We start from the raw sequence: 26,161 nt of genomic DNA, 5'->3' as shown, positions 1-26,161 counted from the left end.
ACAAATTAGATAGGCCTTTTTAGTCTGGATTGAAAGGGACCCTTTCACATACAAAATCAATTTGATTTAGGACGGGGTGGTTTATAGGTTATAGTTAGAAATTAACTTTTGAAATATAAGTTTTTTATAATTCAGGGCATGGTTATCCAGCTGTGATTACTGGTTTTTATATTTTAAGTCACACTAAAACAGTAATGATCTTCATATGCAAATACATTTGAAATCATTAATGCCATACTAACTGAAATGTTTCCATTATAAACAAAATTTACTGAAAACAACATAAAAAGGGATGTACAAATAAACCTAGAATGTGTGCTCTATTAGAATTTTACATTCTATAAAGCACCTAGTAAAAATATGAAATCATTTTCATGAAGTCTAATTGACAAGTAAAGACAGGCAAAGTTTGTTATACTGCTTATACATCCTACTACATGGTTTCTTTTTAAACTATAATACATGGATTCTTCCTATCTGTGAGTTTATAACTGCCACAAAAATGACTTAAATTAACTTAGATAAATTTCCAACTCCAAGATGTACCAGGTTTAAACGCCATGCTAAGTTGTGTGTGTGTGTGTGTTTTAAGATTTAATTTATTTATTTGAGAGGCACAGTTACAGAGAGAGGGAAGGTCACAAAGGTCTCCTATCTACTGGTTCACTCTCCAAATGGCTGCAATGGCCAGAACTGGGCCGATTTGAAGCAAGGAGCCAGCAGCTTCTTTTGGGTCTTCTGGGCCCAAGCACTTGGACCATCTTCTACTGCTTTCCCAGGCCATGGGCACAGAGCTGAATTGGAAGAGGAGCAGCCAGGATACAAATCGGTGTCCACTGAGGATGCAGACCCTGTAGGCAGAGGCTTAGCCTATTATGCCTCAGTGCTGACCCCTACGCCAGGCTGTTTCAATTTTAACTTTTGAACTAATTACTTCTCTGGAAAGAGATCTATTTCTTCTTTGATTAAACAAACTAGACAGCCTAGGTAAAATGGGGGGAGAAGGCAGTACTGTAATTATTGATTTGCCTGGTTGATCTTGGTTTCAACCAACAGTCCAATAGTAACTGAAGTCCTTTCATTCTCCAAAGTACCCCAAGAATTTTTATGATGATAAAGCATATGGTCACCCAACCTCTAATGCATTCTTTTTTTAAAAAATTTACAATAAATAAATAAATAAATAAATAAAAGATTTACTTATTTGAAAGTCAGAGTTAAACAGAAGAGAGGGAGGGAGGGAGGGAGGGAGGGAGGGAGGGAGGGAGGGATGATGGGAGGGAAGTCTTTCATCTGTGGATTCACTACCCAATTGGCTGCAACGGCCGGAAATGCACTGATCCAAAGCCAGGAGCCAGGAGCCAGGAGCCTCCTCCGGGTCTCCCGTTGTGGGTGCAGAGGCCCAAGGACTTGGGCCATCTTCTACTGCTTTCCCAGGCCATAGCAGAGAGCTGGATAGGAAGAGGAGCAGCCGCATCTCGACCTGGTGCCCATATGGGATGCCGGCCCTGCAGGTGGCGGCCTTACCCACTCCATCACAACACTGGCCCCTCTAATGGCCTCTCTTTTAAAATTAAAGCCACAACTATTAGGTAGGCACCCAACATATAGGTCAAAAAACTGAAGAGGACACAAAAAATGTAAGAAATGGTATCTTCTTAAAACGCTTATACCACAGTTAGAGAGACAGAATAAAGATTTCAAGTTAAACAATACAACATTTAGATATCTTTAAAAATATACATAGAAGAAATATTACAAGACAGCACATAATTATCTGGCAAATGAATGGCAAAATAACTCGTATTATGGGGTCTCAGAAGAGAATGTGAATCACCTGCTATCACTAGTAACATCACAGCACTCACCATCATCATTTAATGAGTACCTTATGTGTTCCAGGTCTGTTTTAGAGTATACACTAAGCAAATTAGTTAACTCCCATAATTATTCTAATAGGCCTACTGTTATTGACAAGGATGGGAAGTTTACTGGTGAGAAATGTATTTATAGAGATTAAGTAGTAAGTGCAAGACCATATGGCTGGCTAGTAAGCAGCAGAGCTGAGATTTAAATCCAGGTTATTGGGGTGGGCACTGAGGCACAGTGAGTTCAGTTGCTGTCTGCGAAGCTTGTCTCTTATATAGGAGCATTATTTCCTGTCCAGGCTATTCTGGTTCCAATCCAGCTCCCTATCAATTTGCCTTGGAAGCAGCAGATGATGGATCAAGTACTCAACTATGTGTCACCCATGTAGGAGACTCTATGGAGTTCCTGGCTCCTTGATTCAGCCTGGCCCAGCCCTGGATATTGTAGACATTTAGGGGATGAACCAGCAGATGGAAGATCTTGCTCTCTTTCCTTTCCATCATTCTGTCTTTAAAATAAATAGGTAAGTGAATCAATCAATCAAAAATAAAAAAATATTCAGATTCTTTTCTTGAAATATTTATTTGCTTATTTGAAAAGCAGAGTTACAGAGATAGACAGAGATAGAAAGATCTTCCCTCTGCTGGTTCATTCCCCAAATGGCCACAACCACTGGGGCTGGGCCAGGCCAAAGCCAGAAGCCAGGAGCCTCATTTAGGTCTCCCACGTGGGTGCATGGGTACAAGCATTTGGGCCATCTTTTGCCACTTTCATAGGAGCATTAGCAGGGAGCTAGACGGGAAGTGGAGCAGCTGGGACTCAAACCAGCACTCATATGGGATGACAGTGTTGCAGGTGGCAGCTTAACCTGCTTTGTGCCACCGCAACAATCCTAGTTTCTCTACTTTTAAAGCCCGTGCTTTATTGCTTCATCTTCACATACAATGCTTCTCATCAAATGGTGACAAGTTTGCCTCCCAAAGATACTTGATGGTATCTGGAGACACTTTTGTTGACATAAAGGGGATAAGCAGAGGGGTAGGTAGAGGCCAAAGATTCTGTTAAACATCCAACAATTCACTGCATAGCCCCACAGCAAAGAATTACCCAGCCTACAAGTCAGCAGTGCTAAGGGGATGCACAGTAAAAAATGGGTACAAAGAATCTGTTAAAGTAAGATCTGAGCTCAGTGTTGCAGTTATTGTTAGGGTTGTTTGGACAGGCTGGCAGTGGAGAAGTAGGGGGTGAATTCTAAAATACGGCAAACAGTATCAATAGCATGAGACAGGTTTAAGATTTAGTGAACAAGTCGGTTTAGAAAGAGTGAAGGGAAGGAATAGTAAAAGGGAAGTGGGAGCAAGAAAAGAAAAGAAAAGAAAAGAAAGCTGAAATGATCTTTTTCGAAAGACTAAGAACCCAGATTGGATTCAATGAAGATTTTTTTTGAGTAGGAAAGTGACAGGAACAATAAGGTCAGTCAAAAAACCAGGATATAGGACTAGAAAGGATGATGTTACTGCAATAGTTAAATGTCAAGGTAACTAAGGTAATGCTTGTGCTTCTACTTGGTGCTGAGAATGAAAAGGAAGAACCCACAATCATACAGACAGTTACACATCATCAACTTGTCTCTTCTGTCTCAATGATAATAAATTATCATTCATACCTGTAATGCACTGATACTGTCCATCTTCTCTTCGTATTGTAAATGCTTCCCCCGGATTAACTTGTACCAGTATAACCTTAAAATCAAGAGAAACAGCATTAATCAAAACAGTAAAAGAGAGGCGAGCTGTTTAACCTTAGAAATTGAGAAGGAATATGAGGATTGCACATTTACAATGTTGGCTTGTAAAAAAAGTTAATAGAGTTAAATCAAAAGTAAAGAGAACAGAAAGAAAAGATAGTGGCATCTGTTTGCCGCTTCAGACTTTCAGCTCCAAAAAGCAGGGACATACATGTTTGTCATATTTATGGAACTAGTGGTACACAGTAGACAACTCTATACGGACAGACACTATTAAAAGAATGAACAAATAAGGTGTGAATTGGGGAAATAAGTTCAAGAGATCTATCATGCAACATGGTGAGCATAATTCATGACAAGTCTTGAAAACTGCTAGATTTTAAATGTCTTCATCACACAAAAAGTAAGTATGAAGTAATACAAAAGGTAATTGGCTTGAGTTAGCCATTCTATAATATAAGCATATTTCAAAATCTGTTGTACCCAATAAACATAAAATATTTATCAAAAATTTAACGACAAAAAAGGGAAGATAGTGGCTTCCTTTTATTCCAAACTTTTATTGGAAAGTCAATAAACCACTTTGAAACAAAGATGAAGTCAAACCACAGAATGAGTTCATCAGTTGATGGGTAATAGGTTTTTCTAAAGATAAATTATAAACTGACAGGTAAAGCATGAGTTGAGCATATTTGAATTATTATGACATCTTAAGTTATAGCTGATAATGTGTTAATCACATCATTTTAAGTAATTTTCTTTTTATTATAAAGGGAGTAATTACTTTTAAGACATTTGAAAAATAGAATACTGGGTAGAAAAAGTTCCAAGGTAAACATCAATATTTTGATAAATTTCTTAAGTCTATGTCACGCAGGACTGATTACATCCTAAAGTCTAGATTTAAGATATTGTACTCTGTATCCTTTTTCTTTTTAGTGTTAATTTAATAAAAGGCTTACAAACTCAAAATTTTCCATCCATCATAAACTACTTCACCACTCCCTTAACATAAGGAATTTAGTTAGTTTTCAATTTTTCTATTATTGTTAGTAATGCCAGAGAACTTTAATTTTTTTTTTGTAATAATTAGTACTATTTCCTTATGATGGATTCCCAGAAAAGGAATTCTGGTGCCTGTTGCTAAACTTCCTTTTCTTTTTTTTTTTTTCCTGACAGGCAGAGTTAGACAGTGAGAGAGTGAGAGAGTGAGAGAGTGAGAGAGTGAGAGAGTGAGAGAGTGAGAGAGAGAGAGAGAGTGAGAGAGAGAGAGAGAGAGAGAGAGAGAAAGGCCTTCCTTTTCCATTGGTTCACCCCACAAATGGCTGCTACGGCCAGTGTGCTGCGCCGATCTGAAGCCAGGAGCCAGGTGCTTCCTCCTGGTCTCCCATGCAGGTGCAGGGCCCAAGCACTTGGGCCATCCTCCACTGCACTCCTGGGCCACAGCAGAGAGCTGGACTGGAAGAGGAGCAACCGGGACAGAATCCAGCACCCCAACCGGGACTAGAACCTGCGGTGCCGGCGCCGCAGGCGGAGGATTAGCCTAGTGAGCTGCGGCACTGGCCACTAAACTTCCTTTTAAAAGGGTTAGACTATTTCATCTCCCTTCTTGTCATCTATGAGAACAACTTTTACTACATTCTCTGCAACCTCGAAAAAGAAAATAGGACATTAGTGTTGTTTAAATTTGTCCTTCTTTGATTATTGTTACTAGTTCTTTAGTAAATTGCTTGTTTATGTCACTTTACCCATTCATTCTTTTTTTTTTTAAAGACTTATTTTGGGGGTCCAGCGCTGGGGTGCAGCGGGTTAAAGCCCTAGCCTGAAGTGCCAGCATCCCATATGGGCACCGGTTCTAATCCTGGCTGCTCCTCTTCTGATCCAGCTCTCTGCTATGGCCTGCAAAAGCAGTGGAAAATGGCCCAAGTCCTTGGGCCTCTGCACCTGCATGGGAGACCCAGAAGAAGCTCCTGGCTCCTGGCTTCGGATTGACGCAGCTCTGGCCATCTGGCGAGTGAACCAGCAGATGGAAGATCTTTCTATCTCTACCTCTCTCTGTAACTCCGTCTTTCAAATAAATAACATATATCTTTAAAAAAAAAAAAAAAGACTTATTTTGTGGCCACCACTGTGGCGTGGCGGGTAAAGCCACTGTTTGCAGTGCCAATATCCCATACGGGTGCCGGTTTGAGTCCCAGCTGCTCTAATTCTGACCCAGCTCCCTGATAATGTGCCTGGGAAAGCAGAAGATAGCCTAAGTATTTGGGCCCCTGTATCCATGTGGGAGATCAGAAGAAGCTCCTGGCTTCAGCTTGGCCCAGTCCTGGCTGTTGCTGTCATTTGGGGAGTTAATCAATGGACGGAAGATCTCTGTGTCTCTCCTCCTCTCTAACTCTTTCAAATATATCACACACATACACACACACAAATACATTTCATAAACATCTTTCTTGCTAAGTTTTATTTACAGGAATACTTAAATTATGGCTTTTCTCCCAGGATCTTCACAAGCCTGGCTCCTTATTATAACTCCAGTATCTCAAATATCATCTCATAGAAAACTTAACCATCTAATTGTGGGGAAAATATACTCCTTACCTACTTTCTACTGTATCAATGTATTTTATATTTTGCCTAGTACTTACCACTATCTGAAATTATTTTGTGCAGTTACTTGTTTTAAAATCAAAGTTCACCAGGAAAACAAATATCTTGATGTGTCTTATAAAATTCTATGCCCCAGAGCCCAACTCGTAACAGGTTCTCAACAAACTTTTGTTCAGTAAATAAAAGATGAATAGAATATGAAGCCTGAGCAGTATGTGGAATTCATTCACTCATTCAACAGATATTTATTGAGGTCTTATTACATGTGAAGTTCTGTAACAGATAATGGAGATAGAATATGAAACAAAACAAGTTACTTTCATGAAATGACAAAGAAAAGTTATAGGACTCAAGCTAAACCACAGTAACATCAAGTATGATTATTTTTAAAAGATTAAATTGAAAGATTATGAATAGAAATTAACACATATAAATATACGTGTGGTTCAGTTTTGGTCACCTCCAAAATACAGAATTCACTTATCTTCAAGTTACCTGGATACCTACATCATTTTTACATTCATCTGACACAAATGTATGGAATTTTCCATAATCTCATTATAGATACAAGTATGATGTATGGAGCACATACAAGTTAGATAGGGAAAGATTTACAAATGACAGACTAGCTATTTCACCTGAGATAAAATACGCAAAAATTCTTTCTAGAATAATCATAAATGAACTGGTACAGCATCATAAGATCAAAATAATCTAGTCCAATGACCAGAAAAATCTTGTAAATGAAGTAACCCTTGGAAATGTGACAAGTGAGAAACCTTGGTAAGTTATCTATAATTTTTTAGTCCTATCGCTGATGTCTATACTGGCACAGGGAGATATTATGAAGCACATTTTATAAATACAACACCATAAAATAATTATGTAGTATCTTACTGTTTTTTTTTTAAAAAACGAAATTCTCTAATATCTTCAAATATCACAGAAACAAATAGGTAGCTCTTAAATTCATACTTATTTACCTAAAATGTACTGTTAATCATCCTAACCCCAGTTTAAAGAATCAGAGTTCAGATATGAAATACATGAAATTTGTCCCCTTTACGTAAATTTTAAAAATTAAGAACAATCAGGGTTCAAACCCATAATGTGATGAGTTTTATCACATTATGATTTTTCAAAAATTTCCAATATATTTCTCTCCTCAGTATCTTGGACTTCTTAAATTTTTAGCAACAGATTTGCTGGCATGTTCAAGACCTTACTCTAACACACTACTGCAGTATATTAACCTAGCAGTTTTCCTTTGCCATCTATTAGTGCAAATGCTGGGAAGTCTAATGTCTTATTTGAGTCATTAGTGTCAACAGTGAGTGACAAAAGCAATTATCTGAGTGCCTGCCAACAGTTCAAATTCAGGCGTCTTGAGTAGAGATATGTAATGTCAGTGGAAATTTTAAATATTCACTACAAATATTTTTACTGCTTACTGAGTTAACAAACATACTTAAATACATGTTTTGGGTAAAGTTGCTACCAACAAAGGGTAGATTAGCATTTATTTATAATGACTAAGTAATGCTACACTACATTGTAGACTTTTATTCTTGCATTGTGCAATGATGATACTTGGAAAAATCTACTTAAAATGCTATATTAAAAAGTAACAGTATGAAAAATGAAAATGTCATTGATTAAATCTATAAATATGCCCACTATGTACATTAATAAACAGCATACAAATTTATAAAATATAAAATTTAATGTTCTCTAAATTTCTGAATAAATAATAAAGATATTTACAATGGCTTGGAGAAGTTTGGAAGAGAATAGATAAAATATAAGAATTAGTGGCCAGCGTTGTGGTACAGTGAGTAGGGCTGCTGTCTACAACGCTGACATCCCATATTGGCTCTGTAAGCTCCCTGCTAATGCACCTGGGAAAGTAGCAAAAGATGGCTCAAGTAATTGGGTCCCTGCACCCATGTGAGAGATCCGAAGAAGCTGACACCTGGCTTTGGCCTGATGCGGCCCCAGTCACTGCGTCCATTTGGAGCGTACACCAGCAGATAGAAGAATCTCTCTCTCTCTTGCTCTGTCTCTTCCTCTGTCTGTGTAACTCTTTCAAATAAATATTTTTTAAAAAATGTAAGAATCAAATTTAAAATTATTTACTTGGAGAAGAAAAATAAATTTCAATAAAAGCAGGAAAACCAGATAAAGACATCACTGCAGTGAGGCAGGAAGAAAGGAGGTCAAGAGGGCAGAGACACCAGTGATTAGCACACATGATTCAGGAACTCCTCTGCCTACACGGAGTGTACAGTAGAGATAGAGCTAAGTGAGACCTAAGATATTATTTGGTCCACTACAGACTTCTTTAAAAAGTAAGCTAAGGGATAACTGGAATTATTCAAAAGGTTATTTTTTTTTTACTTTTATTTAATGAATATAAATTTCCAAAGTACGACTTATGGATTACAATGGCTTCCCCCACATACCGTCCCTCCCACCCACAACCCTCCCCTTTCCCACTCCCTCTCCCCTTCCATTCACATCAAGATTCATTTTCGATTATCTTAATATACAGATCAGCTTAGTATACGTTAAGTAAGGATTTCAACAGTTTGCTCCCACACAGAAACATAAAGTGAAAAATAATAGATGATTTTTTTTTAAATGATGATGAAATCAGCTCAGACCTATTGTCATGTTTAATCCCAGTGAGAGTCAAGTTGGGAATTGATAATTTCTTTTTTTTTTTTTTTTACAGAAGATCAGTTTAGTATGCATTAAGTAAAGATTTCAACAGTTTGCACCCCCATAGAAACACAAAGTGAAATATATTGTTTGAGTACTCGTTATAGCATTAAATCTCAATGCACAGCACATTAAGGACAGAGATCCTACATGAGGAGTAAGTGCACAGTGACTCCTGTTGTTGACTTTACCAATTGACACTCCTGTCTATGGCATCAGTAATCTCCCTATGCTCCAGTCATGAGTTTCCAAGGCTATGTTTTATGCTATACATTCAGCAAACTGTTTACATATATGTAAAATAAACTACTCCAAAGCATGTTAACTTATAACTCAATTTATATCAACCAGGCACTTAGAGTGAGGTAAATTCAAGTGAATATTAATAGTAATAAAATAATTTGGGTATCACTTTGAAATGTCAAGTGAGTTATCAACTTTGTCTATACAAATTAACTTTATTCAAACATGAAGGTATAAGCATTTATTAGTAACATCTGCATGTATTTTTTTAAAGGAATCAAAATGAGTGACTATTTTAAAAACAAACACCTTGAGATAAGAAGTTATATCTTCCTATCTAAACCACTACTAGTTTTTGCTAAATCTCTCTTCAAAAATAATCTTACATTCCAGCAATAATACAGATACAGGCACTTCAAAAATTTCATGGAAAAATGGACTTAGAAGACAAGTTTCTTTTGGTACAAAAAAGTCTGAAATCCATGCATTATTTCATAATATGGCAACCTCTGTGAATGTGTAGATTTCAAAACTTTTTACACCAAAATAAATTTACCTTTTTAATTCTATTTTCCATTAACTTTTTAACCACTCCTAAGAAATGTTTGTGGAGTTGGTGCTTGGTACAGTAGGTTAAGCCTCTGCCTGTGGCACTGGCATCCCATATGAGTGCTGGTGAGTCCCAGCTGCTCCTCTTCCCATCCAGCTCCCTGCTAATGGCCTGGGAAAGCAGTGAACACAGCCCAAGTGCTTGGTCCCCTGCACCCATGTAGGAGACCCAGAAAAAGCTCCTAGCTCCTAGCTCCAGATTGGCCCAGCTCTAGCCATTGCAGCCATTTGGGGAACGAACAAGTGAAGACAATCTCTCTGTCTTTCAAATAAATAAATAAATAAATAATTTTATTATTATTTTTTTGACAGGTAGAGTGGACAGTGAGAGAGAGAGAGAGACAGAGAGAAAGGTCTTTCTCTTTCCGTTGGTTCAGCCCCCAATGGCTGCTGAGGCCAGCACACTGTGGCTGGTGTACCGCACTGATCCGAAGCCAGGAGCTAGGTGCTTCTCCTGGTCTCCCATGCAGGTGCAGGGCCCAAGCACTTGCACTCCTGGGCCACAGCAGAGAGCTGGACTGGAAGAGGAGCAACTGGGACAGAATCCAGCACCCCAACCGGGACTAGAACCTGGGGTGCCGGCGCCGCAGGCGGAGGATTAGCCTAGTGAGCCGTGGCGCTGGCAAATAAATAAATCTTAAAAAAAAAAAAAAAAAAAAAAAAAAAAGTTGGCTAAATTAAACACTGTTGATCTTCAAATGGCTCCTAAATCTTTTCCTCTAACATCAACACCAGAGCTTACAGACTGATCTATGATGATGGAAGCATTCTTTATTTGTGCTGATAGGACAGCCTCTAGATACATGTGGTTATTGAGTACTTGAAACATGATGAGAGAAAATGAAGAACTGAATATGTAATTGTAATTAGTTTAAACAGCCACATGTGGCTAACGGTTACCATCATATAAAATGTAGCTTTGAATTCCCCAAGCTTCAAAATTACAATCCAATTACTTTCTGGGTTTATTCATCTCAAGAAAGTGCAGATATCTCAATAATACTGTACCTAAGCTTGAATCTATTATATGTATATGAGTTTCCCAACAAATTAAGATGGGAAGTGTATTTCTTCCTAACAAATTAAGATGGGAGGTAAATGTACTATCAATTTACAAGTAAGTCTGTATTATCTATACATTAAAGGGTTATTAAGTTGACTTGATAACAAGAACTTTGAATTAAACCTTATCTGCATTAGGCTGAAGATCTGCTGGCTAATGTTAACATACTTCAGCTGAAGTATAAAATAGAGATTAAGATTTGCAAGTAAAAAGAAAATCATAAAGGTAATGTTTTAAATTTGGTTTTGAGCCCTGTGAAAGATATGAATTAAACATTAGAATACAGGTTTGATACCAACATTTACACAAACAATTGAGATTAACCATCTATCTATTCAATTCATTTATTTGACAAATAATAAGGAACCACTATATATTAGGCAGACTTTGAGGGTTTGGGAATACATAGATCAATTAGGAAGATAGATCATTACAGCAAATTACAAGGCTATAATAGAAGACTAGAGTATAACATGTGATAATTAGAAAATACTTTTCTGTGTAGGTTTACTTGTCTTCATAATTGTTTCAAAAGAAATAAAGTCACTGTGATAGAAAATAATATGTATACAAGTTGTACAATTCCATGTTCAAATTTTACTCTGTTACTTAATGGAGGTGCAATTTTTAGGTAAATTATTTAACCTCTGTAAGCCAGTGTCTTCTTTCTTAAAAGGAAATATTTGTAAGGCAGTGGTTTTCAAAGATTAAGGAAAACACTAAATGGAAAATCCTAGCACAAGGCCTGACACAGAGTATGCCTTCCAAAAAAAAAAAAAAAAAAAATCTTAGTACTTCCATAAAAGAAGTAAGAAAATCCTTTTTTCTTGGTTTAATCATCTATATCATGTGGAATACTTCAATTCCTAACAATGCCAGAAATATGGGGTACTATACCATATGTATAAATAAATTAGACAATGCCTACATATATGTGTATATACAGGTATGTGTATAGATACATGGATGTCTGTATTGTACATATGCAACAAAGTATCTGTGTCCTCACCTATTTCAAAATGTCTTATAAAATAGATCTGTTTTTCATTCTCTAATTAATCCTATCAAAAAGGGCCATACTTGCCCAAGTCTACCATGTATTCTATTGAAAAAATATATATACACATGAAGGTTGGCAACAATTAAATGTTTAGTTTTCGAACAAGCTCTATTGAAAGGTCTTGATATTCAACATGTTTCTTTGGAGCAAGGCATTGTGGCATAGCAAGTAAAGCTGCCCCTGCAATGCTGGCATCCCATATGGGTGTTAGTTTGTGTTCCAGTTGTTCCACTTCTGATCCAGCTCCCTGCTGGTGGCCTGGGAAAAGCAGCAGAGGATGGCCTGGGTATTTGGGTCCCTAGCCACCCATATGGGAGACCAGGAGGAATCTTCTGGCTTTGGCCTGGCTCAGCCCTGGCCATTATGTCATCTGGAGAGTGAACCAGTAAATGGAAGACCTCTCTCCCTCTGTTTCTCCCTGTCTCTCCATAGCTCCGACTTTCAAAAAAAAAAAAAAAAAAAGAAACCTTAAAAAAAAAAAAAAGTTTCTTGGAGCTGGTTTGTAGGCATACTGGGCAAAGCTGCTGTCTGTATTATCATAATCTCAGATGGCACCGGTTCCTATCCTCGTGCTCCACTTCCAATCCAGCTCACTGCTAATGGCCTGGGAAAAGCAGCAGAAAATGGTCCTGGGCCCCTGCCACTCACATGGAAGACCCAGAAGAAGCTTCTGGCTCTTGGTGCAGCCTTGGCCATTGCAGCCATCTGGGGAGTGAACCATCAGATGGATGGATGATCCCTCTCTCTGTGACTTTCAAAATAAATAAATATATCTTTAAAAATATTTCTCATTTTAAATGCAATGAAATTATTTTAAATAAAAATATATGGATTTAAAATAATTAGTGTTTATCAGTGTCAATTGAAATTTCCGGATGTCATTTGGCTTTGCATGGCTTTCAAGCATTCTCTGTAGAGAAAGGCATTTAAATTAAGTCCAGGATATTAAGATCACCCAAGAAGATGATTACAATATCATAGCTTACATCAAGATATCAAAATCAATTCACTGTACTCCTTAAACACAAAAGTTTATGTGTTGGAGATTTAAAATTAAAGTAATAGGTATTGAGACTAAACATCTCACAACATAAAAAGTAGAAGTCAAAATAAGTCACTGAAATAATCCTAAGTTTCTAAAGTTTTATGATGACAAATTACATGGATTTCAAATACTGTTAGGTTATTTCGAACTTTGTAATAAATTATCCAGTGACAAGTGTATATGCATGAAAATCATTTCAATCATATTAACAAATAAATAGGCTCAAATATAATTACTGAAAACTTTGTTTATAAAGATGTTAATTAATTCCCATAGAGTTGTATTTCTTTCAGTAGACTTACAGTAGTCTGTCACAGCTTTCCTTTTCTTGTAACTTCTGAAAATCTCATTTGTAATTTCATAGAGTATATCTGGACTGATAATTCTTTTTTTTTTTTTTTTAAGATTTCTTTATTTATCTGAAAGTCAGAGTTACACAGGGAGAGGAAAGGCAGAGAGAGAGAGAGAGAGAGAGAGGTCTTCATCCGCTGGTTCACTCCCAGATTGGCTGCAACAGTCACAGCTGTGCCGATCCAAAGCCAGGAGCCAGGAGCCTTCCCGGGGTCCCCCATGCAAGTGCAGGGGCCCAAGGACTTGGGCCATCTTGTACTGCTTTCCCAGGCCACAGCAGAGAGCTGGATTGGAAGAGGAGCAGCCGGGACTAGAACCAGCACCCATATGGGAGGCTGGGATCGCAGGCATTAACCTACTGCGCCATGGTGCCAGCCCAGACTTCACACATTTTTAAGTTAAAAATGCTAAAACAGGGGCTGGTGCCCTGGTGTAGCAGGTAAAACCACTGCCTGCAGGGCTGGCATCCCATATGGGCATTGGTTTGTGTCCCAGCTGCTCCACTTCTGATCCAGCTCTCGGCTTATGGCCTGGGAAAGCAGTACAAGATGGCCCAAGTCCTTGGGTCCCTGCACCCATGTGGGAGATGCAGAAGAGGCTCCTGGCTCCTGGCTTTGGATCGACCCAGCTGTAGCCATTGAGACTATTTGGGTAGTGAACCAGCGGATGGAAGATCTCCCTCTCTACCTGTAACTCTTTTAAACAAATACATAAACCTGAAAAAAATGCTAAAATATAATTCACTTAGCAACAAATGTAAGCTGTAGGCTAAAATAATTTCATTTATAAATAATTCACATATTTAAATTATTAGTGTCCAAACTATTAGAAAGTTGATTAAGTTTATTTATTCACAGTATTTTTCAAGATACAGATAACTCTAGGTTTATTAAAATTATTCTATAGTAAAAGCAGTTAGTAAGTTTTAAGCTTACATAAATCTGGCATATTTGTATCTTTTTCATTCCCTACCCGAGCCTGTAGTTTTAAGAAAGTATTAGTATCTCACAAATAAGATTTAGGTATAAACTATAACATTTGATTGAAGTGATAAATCATAAACAAGCTTATCTAGTAAAGTCACTTCTAAAACCTTAGTAATTACTTACTGTTGCTTGCATCCTCTTTAATTTTCTCATTCAACTGCTGCTACCGCAGCTACCAATGGCTGCTGAAGATTCAAGTTTCGGCTACAGATGTCCTATTTTGTTCTAGTTCACTAAGTACTGAGGTAATCTTCATTGGCAAGCTGGACCTTCGATTACCCTAGTCTGACAAGCCAAGCTTTATAAACTTAATTCTGGAAGCATTTTTATCATTTTATAGCTCTCCAGTGAAAATATATTTAGATGTGAAATGTTAAAGGTACAATCAATGATCAGTATACTCAACAATACCTACCACAAACCTTCACTTCCTATCAAATTAGCCAATGTACAGTAAGCTTCCTGTTGTACATGAATGTATCTAGTCACCATAGTAACCAAATCAACAAAGACCTGCAGTAGCATCTGTGAATGGATCATTCATCAGTTAAAAATTTAGAATTCAAAAATATATTTCATTTTAAAGTCACATTTATACTTACTTTTGCTCTCTGATCTTGAAGTATTTCAGCATATTTATACTTTGTGTACTATTTGTAGATATATAATTAGGAAGCATACAGTAAACTATTTAACACCATGTATCTATTAATGCTGTAATTCTGAAATTGATTCCATAAATTTAACTTATTTATCAAAGACAGATTGGTAACATTTTATAATAATTTATTTCAGCATGAACAATCACATTTAAATGAAACACATATTTAAAATGCAAATGATTTTATAAAAATTTTATTGACATGATCCAGGTATCATAGTATTTACACAGTGAAAGTACAGTTCAGTGGCTTCTAGAAAACACACAAAAAATTATACAAGCATTTCAACAAATTTTAGGACATTCTGATTACCTCAAAAAGAAACTTTAAGACTTTCTTGACTAGATTCTTTAACACTGTTTTCAAGAGTCATTCAGGTTTATAGCCAAATAATAGTCTACTGTATGGATATACCACTTTGTTGACGAACATTTGGATTTCTTCCACTTTCTGGCTATTATAAATAATGATATACAAATTCCCTTCCCCCTCTTTTTTTGTATTTTACAGCTGTATTTAGATTTTCTTATTTTTCTTTGATTCAAAGTTGACCTGTCTTTCTGGAAATGTGTTTTTCAGTTAACCTACAACATTTTTTTATTGTCCTGCAATTGTTCAGAATATTCCTAAGAATCCTTTTATTTTTGTAAGAGGTTAACAACATCTCCTATTCATTCTTGATTTTAGTAATTTCAGCTTCCTTTTTTCCCTGATCAATCTTTCTTAAAGGGTTGGCAGTTTCACTGATCTTTACAAAGAACCAATTTTTGGTATTTAAAATTTTCTCTATTCTTTTATTTCATTTATTTCCACTCTAATCTTACTGAATTTTTCCCATTCTGCTAGTTTTGTTTAGTTTACTCATTTAGTCTACTAAAGTGGAAAGTAAGATTACTGATTGAGGCTCTTACACTTAAAAATTTTCCTCTAGTCACTGCTGTTGCTATATCCTATGAATTTTAGTGTGTTCTACTTTTTTAATTCATTTATCCTAAAGTATTTTCTAATTTCCCCTGTAAGTTATTTTTTGTCTACTGGTTTTATGGATTGCACTTCATTTATATTATTTGTTACTTCCCCAAATTCCCTTGTTGTTGATTTTTAATCTTATTCTGCTGTTTGGAGAATGTATTTTCTATTACCTCTGTCTTTTAAGTTACTAGTTTGTTTTATGGACTACCATATGACTTATGATGAACAATGTTCCAAGTGCACTTGAAAAGACCGTATAGTTGCTGTTGGTGGTGGAATATTAAATAGGTTTATGTTAGATTTACAGTGTTGTTTATATATTCTATTTCCTTGTTGACTTTCACATTGTTCTTTTCAAAACTGAAATTGGGATATTGAAATCTCCAATTAAAACTGTTCAACTGCCCGTTTCTGCCTCCAATTCTGTCAAGTATTATTTCAGTATTTTAAGGCTCTGTTATTAGGTACATACTGACCCTTTTATCATGATAAAATGTCCTCCTCTGTCTCCAATAGCAATTTTTACTTAAAGCCTTCACCTCTCTATTGGTCACAGTTTGTATGGTGTATCTTTTACCATGTTTTAAATTTCAATATGTTTATGTCTTGATGCAGGGGCAGGATAACTTTTTACCACCATTTGAATATTTGTAACATCATTCACAGGCCATACAAAATTATCAGCTTAAAGTGTACTCTGCATTTTATTGAATTTGAGTCCCACCTGTGATTGCCTTGGTAAGGCCAGACCAAATGATTTCACAGGTCTCATATAGCCCATGGGTGGACATTCCCCACCCCTAAAGACAGTGTCCCTTGTAGATAGGACATCGTGGGATCATGGATTTCTAGCTATTCTGTTAGCCACTGTCTTTTCACTGTTGTGTTTAATCCATTTACAGTTAATATAATTAGTAAGGTAGGATTTACATTTGTTATTTTGCTTTAATTTTCTGTATTACATATTGTTTATACCTCAATTCCTTCATTACCAACTTGTTTGTGTTAACCATTTTCTTATACTCTAATTACATTCTGTTGTTTAATTACATTCAAGTTATCTTATAAGTAGATACCCTGAGGATTACAGTGAATCTCTCGATTTATGACATAGTTCTGATTAATAAAAATTTTATGTAAAAACTTTGCTCCTCTATACTCAGTTCTTTTTCCTATATTTTGTGCTATTATAAAACTATTAACATCTTCATACATTATAAGCCAATCAACGGTATAATTATTTATTTCTGCAAATTTCTTTAGTCAGAATTAAAATTAAAAATGTATTTACACTGTATTTTATATTTACCTAGTTGCTTTTACTGATGGTCTCTATTTCTTCATAAGGATTCAGTTACTGTCTTATGAACAACACTACTAAACAAAAGGAGACAGTGTTGAAAAGGCATTCACTAACCATTCCAGTAAGACTGGTGTTGCCATTTAGGAATTGTTTTCTTAGTATCAACTGAATCACTATTTACCCAGAATCAAGTGCTTTCAAATTATGAATTTAAATTCCTTCCATCCTCCGAAGTGACTAAGACTGGGACCATAAGACACTGATTCTGGTCTCAATTCTGTCACTCATTAACTGGCAAACTATCAGCTTTATTTTGTTTTTCCATCTGTTGAGAACTGGAAGATTTCGGGCTAGCGCCTTGGCTCACTTGGTTAATCCTCCACCTGTGGTGCCGGCATCCCACGTGGGTGCCAGGTTCTAGTCCCGGTTGCTCCTCTTCCAGTCCAGCTCTCCGCTGTGGCCCAGGAGGGCAGTGGAGGATGGCCCAAGTACTTGGGCCCTGCACCCACATGGGAGACCAGGAAAAGCACCTGGCTCCTAGCTACTGATCGGCGCAGTGCTGGCCGTAGCGGCCATTTGGGGAGTGAACCAACAGAAGGAAGGAAGACCTTTCTCTCTCTCTCTCTCTCACTGTCTGTAACTCTACCTGTCAAATAAATAAAAAAAAGAAAAAAAAATTGGAAGATTTTTCTACACTCCTTTTCATTTATACAGTTCCATAACTTTATCACACTCATTCATTTTCTTTCTTTTTAACTTTTAATAAATACAAATTTCCAAAGTACAGCTTATGGATTACAATGGCTCCCTACCCCCCATAACTTCCCTCCCATCTCCCATTCCCTCTCCCATTCCATTCACATCAAGATTCATTTTCAATTATTTTTATATACAGAAGATCAATTCAGTATATATTAAGTAAAGATTTCAACAGTTTGCACCCACACAGAAACACAAAGTGTAAAATACTGTTTGAGTATTAGTTATAGCATTAATTCACATTGTACAACACGTTAAGGACAGAGATCTGAAGCCAGGAGCCAGGTGCTTCTTCCTGGTCTCCCATGCAGGTGCAGGGCCCAAGTACTTGGGCCATCCTCCACTGCCCTTTCGGGCCATAGCAGAGAGCTGGACTGGAAGAGGAGCAACCGGGACAGAACTGGCGCCCCAACAGGGACTAGAACCCAGAGTGCTGGCGGAGCAGGAGGAGGATTAGCCTAGAGAGCCATGGTGCTGGCCCCAGCTTTTCTTTTTTTAAAGATTTTATTTATTTATTTGAGAGGTACAGTTAGATAGAGGGAGAGGCAAAGAGGTCTACCATGTGCTGGTTCACTCCCCAAATGGCTGTAACGGCTGGAGCTGGGTCGATCTGAAGCCAGAAGCTAGGAGCTGCTTCTGGGTCTCCCACTTGGGTGCAGGGCCCCAGTGCTTGGGCCATACTGTACTGCTTTCGCAAGCCTTAGCAGAGAGCTGGATCAGAAGAGGAGCAGCTAGGACTAGAACTGGCACCTATATGGGATGTCAGTGTCACAGTAGAGGATTAACCTACTGCCCCACAGTGCCAACCCCGGGACCCAGCTTTTCAATAAGAATACTCTTATTGTTTTGCACAAACTATAAAATTAAATTGTAGCTTAGATTCTTTGGAACTTTGTTTCCAACTGGTATTTTAGGAAGCATTTTCTTTAGATCTTAAAATTTATTCCAGGCCGGCGCCGCGGCTCACTAGGCTAATCCTCCACCTAGCGGCGCCAGCACACCAGGTTCTAGTCCTGGTTGGGGTGCCGGATTCTGTCCCGGTTGCCCCTCTTCCAGGCCAGCTCTCTGCTGTGGCCAGGGAGTGCAGTGGAGGATGGCCCAGGTGCTTGGGCCCTGCACCCCAAGGGAGACCAGGAAAAGCACCTGGCTTCTGGCTCCTGCCATCGGATCAGCGCGGTGCGCTGGCCGCAGCGCGCCGGCCACGGCGGCCATTGGAGGGTGAACCAACGGCAAAGGAAGACCTTTCTTTCTGTCTCTCTCTCTCACTGTCCACTCTGCCTGTCAAAAAAAAAAAAAAAATATTCCAAATTTTTAAGTCTGATTTTTTTACTTCTTAGAACAAGAAGCACTGTGATATTTTATAGAGGGAGTACTTGAATACATGTATTAAGTTTCTTCCAGACCAGCATAGCTGGATATTTATCAGAAAGTTAATTTCTTTAATGTCTGCTTATAAAAAAATGTGGTAACAGGGGCCGGCGCTGTGGCATGGTGGGTAAAGCCACTACCTGCAGTGCCGGCTTTCCATATTTGTCAGGCAATGCTACAGAGCAATTAGAAGAGACTAATTTGTGTTATGAAATCTATGATTGAGGGCCTAGATTAGAATAATGGAGCAGAATAATTATTGTCATGAAGGTATGAGCTATTATTTTACAGCCTCAGTAATCTTAGCCTTAAAGTTTACTAAATGTTTATAGTTTGGTGTACAAGCTATCAGATTTTTAAAATATATAATTAGTAAGTGATGATTTTTTAACTTTAAAAATGTAATCACGTGGCAGGAGCTGTGGCGTAGCAAGTTAAGCCTCTGCCTTCGAGGCTGGCATCCCAGCTGGGCACCAGTTAGAGATAGTTGGTCCACTTCTGATCCTGTATTCTGCTAATGCACCTGGGAAAGCAACAGAAGATGGCCCAAGTACGTGGGTCCCTGCACCCATGTAGAAGACCCAGAAAGAAGCTTCAGGCTCCTGGCATCAGCTTGGCTTAGCCCCAGCTGTTGTGGCCATCTGGGGATTAAACAGCGGATGGGGATCTCTTTCTGTAACTCTTTCAAATAAATAAAATAAAAATGTGATCACTTCTTAAAATTATATCTGACTTCTGGTTATTAGTCAATGTCTTCTTTCTTATTTCTAGTCAAACCAAACACAACTTTCTTGGAAATAAAAGTAACATGTAAAGGCTAATCTCTAAAATGAACATTTTAGGATTTGTTTTTTACAGGGTGTAGATAAAGAAAAACACCTTTATTTTCCCTTGCTCTGCTGTTTTAGTTTCCTCTACACAAAGGCGTGAATATATTGAGATAATTCTCATTCAAATGTCCAAAGGGCCTGCTATACATGAAAAGCTTATTATGTAAGTAAGGAAATTCAGGGACCTGTGAAGTGGTTAATTTCTGAAGCAAAGATCTGAATCAAATGAAACATATCATCTTCTTACAAATGTTAAACCAGAAGGCTTTGAACATAGTCTTATTCCATACAAGTCATGTCTTTATATAATGTAGAAATTGATTACACTGTATAAATTTAGAAATAAGTACAGGTTGGTAAATAAAAACCGTTTTTTTATTCCCAAGATTAGATGCCCACAAAAACATCTATTTGACATTAAAAAAATGTTACATTCTGTACAGAGTAAGACCTACTCTCTGATCATTTTGTATTTTTATTCCATTAAAACCCTATTTTGGATGATGCCACTGGGAATTGCAGAATATGAACTTCTGAAAATCTGCTCTTCCATAACAGCAATGAGAACACAGGGGTAAATGGCCAAAATAAACTTTTTCATATCTCCGGAAATTAACTGGAGGTTTACAACAATCTGCTCAAGGAAAACAGTTGAATCCTGGGTATGGACAGTGAGTTGTGCACCATTTTAATTCACTCTATTCTCTTCTCTCTCCCCCAGCTTCATGGTAGTCTTGAAAACCAACAGCCCCCAATTCACAGCAGCAGTGAAAACCTGCAGACAGCCACTAGAGGTGACAGAAGGATTTGGAGCTCCATAAAAGTCCCATTTTAAAGAACTGTCATTATCTGCTCTACGAGGCAGATCCCTGGAAAATCTCCATCACTGGGCTCGCTTGTCTTTCTTCAACCTGACTCAAAGCTCCCTCAGGACAAATAGCCTTCCTCCTGGCGAGTATGTCCAAAGCAATCTGGGGCACTGTGTTAACCAAGTAGTAGCTTGTGGCATTAATAACAAGTGGGAAATCAATAATTAACCAAAACCTTGAAAGGAAAAGCTGGGGAATAAGATGTCTATAGTAGGCTTTGAAAAGTTCCAGTGTGTTCAAATCAAGAAGCACTATAAAACCTAGTTTCATTTTGGTATCATAGGCCTTCTCAGTAGGGTGCTATATCAGAAATTAACATTCCCCACCCACCACCTGGTCACATCAAATCAAAACTCCGTCAGTACTACAAATAATCTGACTCATTCCAATGGCGTTATTATCCTTAATATTCTGATAATTTCCATCTCTCTAGCTCAAACTATATCTTTTTCTTTTTGAAAGATTTACTTATTTATTTGAAAGTCAGAGTTACAGAGAGAAGAGAGGCAGAGAAACAGAGAAATTTTCCATCTGCTGGTTCATTCCCCAGATGGCTGCAACCACCAGAGCTGCGCCAATCCGAAGCCAGGAGCTTCTTCTGGGTCTCCTATGTGGGTGAAGGGGCCCAAAGACTTGGGCCATCCTCTACTGCTTTTCCAGGCCATAGCACAGAGCTGGATCAGAAGTGGAGCAGCAGGGACTCAAACCATTGCCCATATGGGATGCCAGCATTAAGGTGACGGCTTTACCCACTATGCCACAGTGCTGGCCCCTAATTTTTTTTTTTTTTTTGAAATCTACTAACCTACCTATATTTATAGTGGTTAGGAATATTGCAGCCTTAGCTTTGTTCTGTTAAAATTTTTATTTTTACTTTTTTAATTTTAAAGAGGGACAGATGGAGAGAGATCTTCCAACTGCTGGTTCACTCCACAACATCAAGGGCTGGGCCCACAAAGGCAACAGCTGGGCCAGGCTAAGCCCAGGAACTGGGAATTCAATTCAAGACTTCCACGTGTGTGGCAGGAACCAAAGTACTTGAGCCTTCATTTGCTGCCTCCCAGGGTGTGCTAGAGCAGTAAGTTGCACTAGAAATGAAGTAGCTGGGACATGAACTGGGCATTCCCAGAGCAGGCATCCCAAGTGGCAACTTAGATCACTGTGCCAAACACCCACTCCTAAACTTAGCTTTTTGGTTTTTGCCTTTTAAAAGCTATGCTACTTAACCTAGTAGTAACAAGTAAATTAACACTTAATTCTTATTTCCTATAAAATGGAAATACTAAAGCTACTTCTAAGGATTGTTAATAAGGTTAAATGAAAGAGTACATGGAAAAGACTCATTATTAGACACATGGTAAGGGCTCAAATGGTACCTGCCAGTATTTTTATTACCCTAACTTATATACCCCAAAATAAGTCAAAATCAAATGAAGTTTCCTCAAAATCCTTCAAATCCCAAACTTGCTGCTACTCCTGTTTCCTTATTTTAGCAGATTCTTCTATTTTTTCCAAATATTTGCTGTCTCTCTCTAGGATAAGACTAGTTCCACTCCACTGAAGGTAGTTTTGATCAAATGCCTTGTGTAAGTCAATGAACATGAATGGAGGTCAGCACGTAGTTACCATGATACCAGCAATATTTGACAAGTGAAAATCACAAGTATGTGGCACACAGCAACAGCTAACCCACGTATGACATGCAACGTGGGCAATAAACCTTTCGGTAAATGACTAAGATTAAGAGGCTGTTTATTACCATAAAATAATCTCCTGTCCTGACTAGTAAGATGTACCTTACTGAATGAATTTGTCATCCACCCAGTCAAAGAAAAAGCCTGGGGAAATTTTTATTGACCCTCACAAGTGTTATTCTATGAGTTGTTCGATAATTTTATCTCCTTGTTATTTCTTAAATTGGGTATCATTAATATGACCTTAATTTTTGCTTTCATCTATTTTTATATTTTCTTTCCCCAACTCTGCTCCCCTTAAATATTTTAATCTGCACGCCATTTCTTAGCGATAACAAAGGGCGTGGCCTCTTATGAGCACATCTCTCATATATCCACCAATCTAAAGTTTATAACCCTAACCACCTTATCCAACTCATACACCAAGTAAATATTTCCCCTGCCCTAATCATCCCAAAGCCAGGTGCCAACAAGAGATCAGCTAAGGCCGAAAGCCTGCTGACAATATTAAGGCAAACCAATCCTCAACTGTTTCTTTAGCTCTTCCTTGTCGTGCAGAAATCCCAATAAAAGGGCTTGGCCCAGTCTTTTTCCTAGCTGCTGTTTCTGTCTCCTGACCAAATCCTGATGCTTCACCTGAGGCTCTGCCAGTGTGGCACAGCATGTCCCCTTCCAGAAATGGAAGTAATAAAAACTGTCAGTGGCATTTGCCCCTGTGTTGCCTTTTGGACTCCTTCGTAAATTAAATCCTGTGGCTACAAATGAAACAATGCAAGAGACAAAGTAATAATAATATAGATATACTAATGAAATGGAGAAGTTTATCTTAGAAGCTTGATAAATAGGCTGAGATTTTTAAAGATCTTGGTAACCAAATTTTAAATGTATCCATCCTATGGAATATAAATGCATAAAATTTAGAGAAGGTAAAGAAGTACACAAGAAACCAAAATGCCTAAAATTCTCTCTATTTTTGATGGCATGATAGTTAACAGAGCTGGATGTTTCATTTGTGCTTGAAGCTCATTTCTTAAAATTGACCTGGAGGTTCTAACAGGGCACAAGTACCAGTATCCATTATCAGCAAAGGATATAATTTCAAACTAAGCATATGACTAAAAAACAAACTGGAACACTATTTTTGTTTAAGATGTACTGTATTTATTTATTTGAAATGCAGATCCAGAGAGAGAGGGAGAGGAGAGATCTTCCCTCCACTGGTTTACTCCCCAGGTGGCCACAATGGCCAGGGCTGGGCTGGGCCAGAGCTAGGAGCTTCTTCCAGGTCTCCCACATGGGTGGCAGGGGCCCAAGCACTTTCCCAGGTGCATTAGCAGAGAGTTGGACTGGAAGTGGTGCAGCCAGGACATGAACTGGAGTTCATATGGGATGCTGGTGCCATAGGAGGCAACTTAATCCATTATGGAACACTGTGGGCCCCCATATAATCCCTGTGGAAGACAGTTTGATAGTTTCTTGCCATGTGATCCAGCAATCATGTCTGTAGATATTTACTCAAATGAACTGAAATTTCTATCCTCCCAAAAATCTGCACACGAATAAATTGGAAATAATCAAGATAGCCTTTAATAGATGACTGGATAAACTGGTACCTCCATATAATATTGTTAATAAAAATGAACTATTAAGCCTCGGAAGTTGTATAGATCATATTGCTAAATGAGAGAAGCAGGCTGAAGAGGCTTACATACTATAGGAACCCAACTACATGGCATACCGTAGAAGATAAAATTACAGTAGTGCCTGCCCCCTTTTCCATAAGGGAAACATTCCAAGACTCCCAACTAGATGGTTGAAACCATGGATAGTACTGAATCTTATATATGCTATGTTTTTCTCTATAAATACATACCTACAAAAGTTTTTATAAAATTAATAGCCAATAAATAATAATAATAATAAAACAATTATCACAATATACTTTTATGAAATTGTCAGTGTCACTACTCTTGCCCTCTTGGACCATTAGTAAGCAAAGTAAGGTTACCTGAACACAAGCACTGTGATACTGTGATACAAATCTGATAATCAAGACAGGTACTAAGTAACAAATGGGTGGGTAGTAGACACAGTGTGGATATACTACACCAAGGAATGATTCGTATGGCAGGACAGAGAGGGATGGTGTGAAATTTAATCACAATACTCAGAATGGCACACAATTTAAAGCTTATGAACCATTTACTTCTAGAATTTTCCATTTAACATTTTTAGATCTTAGTTCATCATATGTAACTTAAACTGTAAAAAATAAAATAATGGATAAAGTGAGGATACTATATAGACAGATAATTAAAAAACCAGCGGTGCCAGGGGGTGGGAAAGGAGTGAAGGAGGGAGGAATATGCGAAATACAGGGAACTTTTAGGTGAATCATTTCTGTAAGACACTGTAATGGTGATATATGACATGCAATTGTCAAAGGCCATAAACTACACATCAGGAGTGAACCCTAAAATAAATTATTACTTAGTAATAATGCACCAGTATTGGTTTGTCAGTTGTACCAAAGGTGTCACACTAATGTAAGATGATAATAGGGGATGGCACTGTGGTGTAATCAGCTATGCCTCTGCCTGTGGTGCCGGCTTCCCATATGGGTGCTAGTTTGTGTCCTGGCTGCTTCTCTTCTGATCCAGTTCTCTGTTTATGGCCTGGGAAAGCAGTAGAAGATGGCGCCAGTACGTGGGTCCCTGCACCCACGAGGCAGACCTGGAAGAAGCTCTGCCCCTGCCCTTGCCCCTGCCCCTCTTTCTCTGTGTAACTCCAACTTTCAAATAAATAAATCTTTAAAAAAAAAAAGTGAACCAGCAGATGGAAAACCTTTCTCTCTGTCCTATCTCTCTCTCTCTTTTTTTTTTTTTTGACAGGCAGAGTGGACAGAAAGAGAGAGAGAAAAAACTTTACCTCTCAAATAAATAAATAAATAAAATATTAAAAAAGCTATTAATAGGGAAAATTGTACAGAAATATGTAAAAACTCTACTTGCCTGCTCAATTTTTCTTATAAATCAAAAACTGCTCTAAAAATAAAGTCTTAATTACAAAGGGGGAGCAGATGGGGATTCCATAAGACAAAAAAAGATTTAGATGCCACTCATCACAATGAATGATAAATGACTATTACAGCTTCTCTAAAATCAACACCAGCAGTTATGCTGGGTGGGATTCTCTCTAGTATAATTCATAAACCAAGATTAACTTTCCATCCAATGATACAATGGCAAATATGTTTACTGGTTAAAACCAGAAAATATTGATAAGGAAATTAGAAAAAAATTTGATCCCAAGAGGTAGAACAGAAATCATATTATATAGTATAATATTCCCAAGAAAGTTAAGGCAAAAGATAAAATATGTGCTATCCTGAATTTTTTTAAAG

At 37.7% G+C, this 26,161-nt stretch overlaps 1 protein-coding gene across 8 annotated transcripts in view; it reads right to left on the bottom strand.

Moving 5' to 3' along the window:
• FNDC3A (fibronectin type III domain containing 3A) overlaps positions 1–26,161 on the bottom strand; it is a 183,540-nt gene that overhangs the window by 135,608 nt on the left and 21,771 nt on the right. For 7 of the 8 annotated variants that reach the window (XM_070048854.1, XM_070048856.1, XM_070048857.1 and 4 more), the window contains one exon: positions 3,536–3,611. In XM_070048854.1, coding sequence (XP_069904955.1) covers positions 3,536–3,611 — 76 coding nt within the window. Of the gene's footprint in view, positions 1–3,535; positions 3,612–14,424; positions 14,581–26,161 lie in introns of those variants that run through there. The other variant, XM_008273831.4, reaches the window with a different exon arrangement.

This window comes from Oryctolagus cuniculus, chromosome 9, assembly GCF_964237555.1.
Source record: "Oryctolagus cuniculus chromosome 9, mOryCun1.1, whole genome shotgun sequence".
In the NCBI taxonomy this organism is placed as follows: domain Eukaryota; kingdom Metazoa; phylum Chordata; class Mammalia; order Lagomorpha; family Leporidae; genus Oryctolagus; species Oryctolagus cuniculus.
Note: the sequence above shows the minus strand (reverse complement) of the source record. Positions and strands in the feature narration are given on the sequence as shown.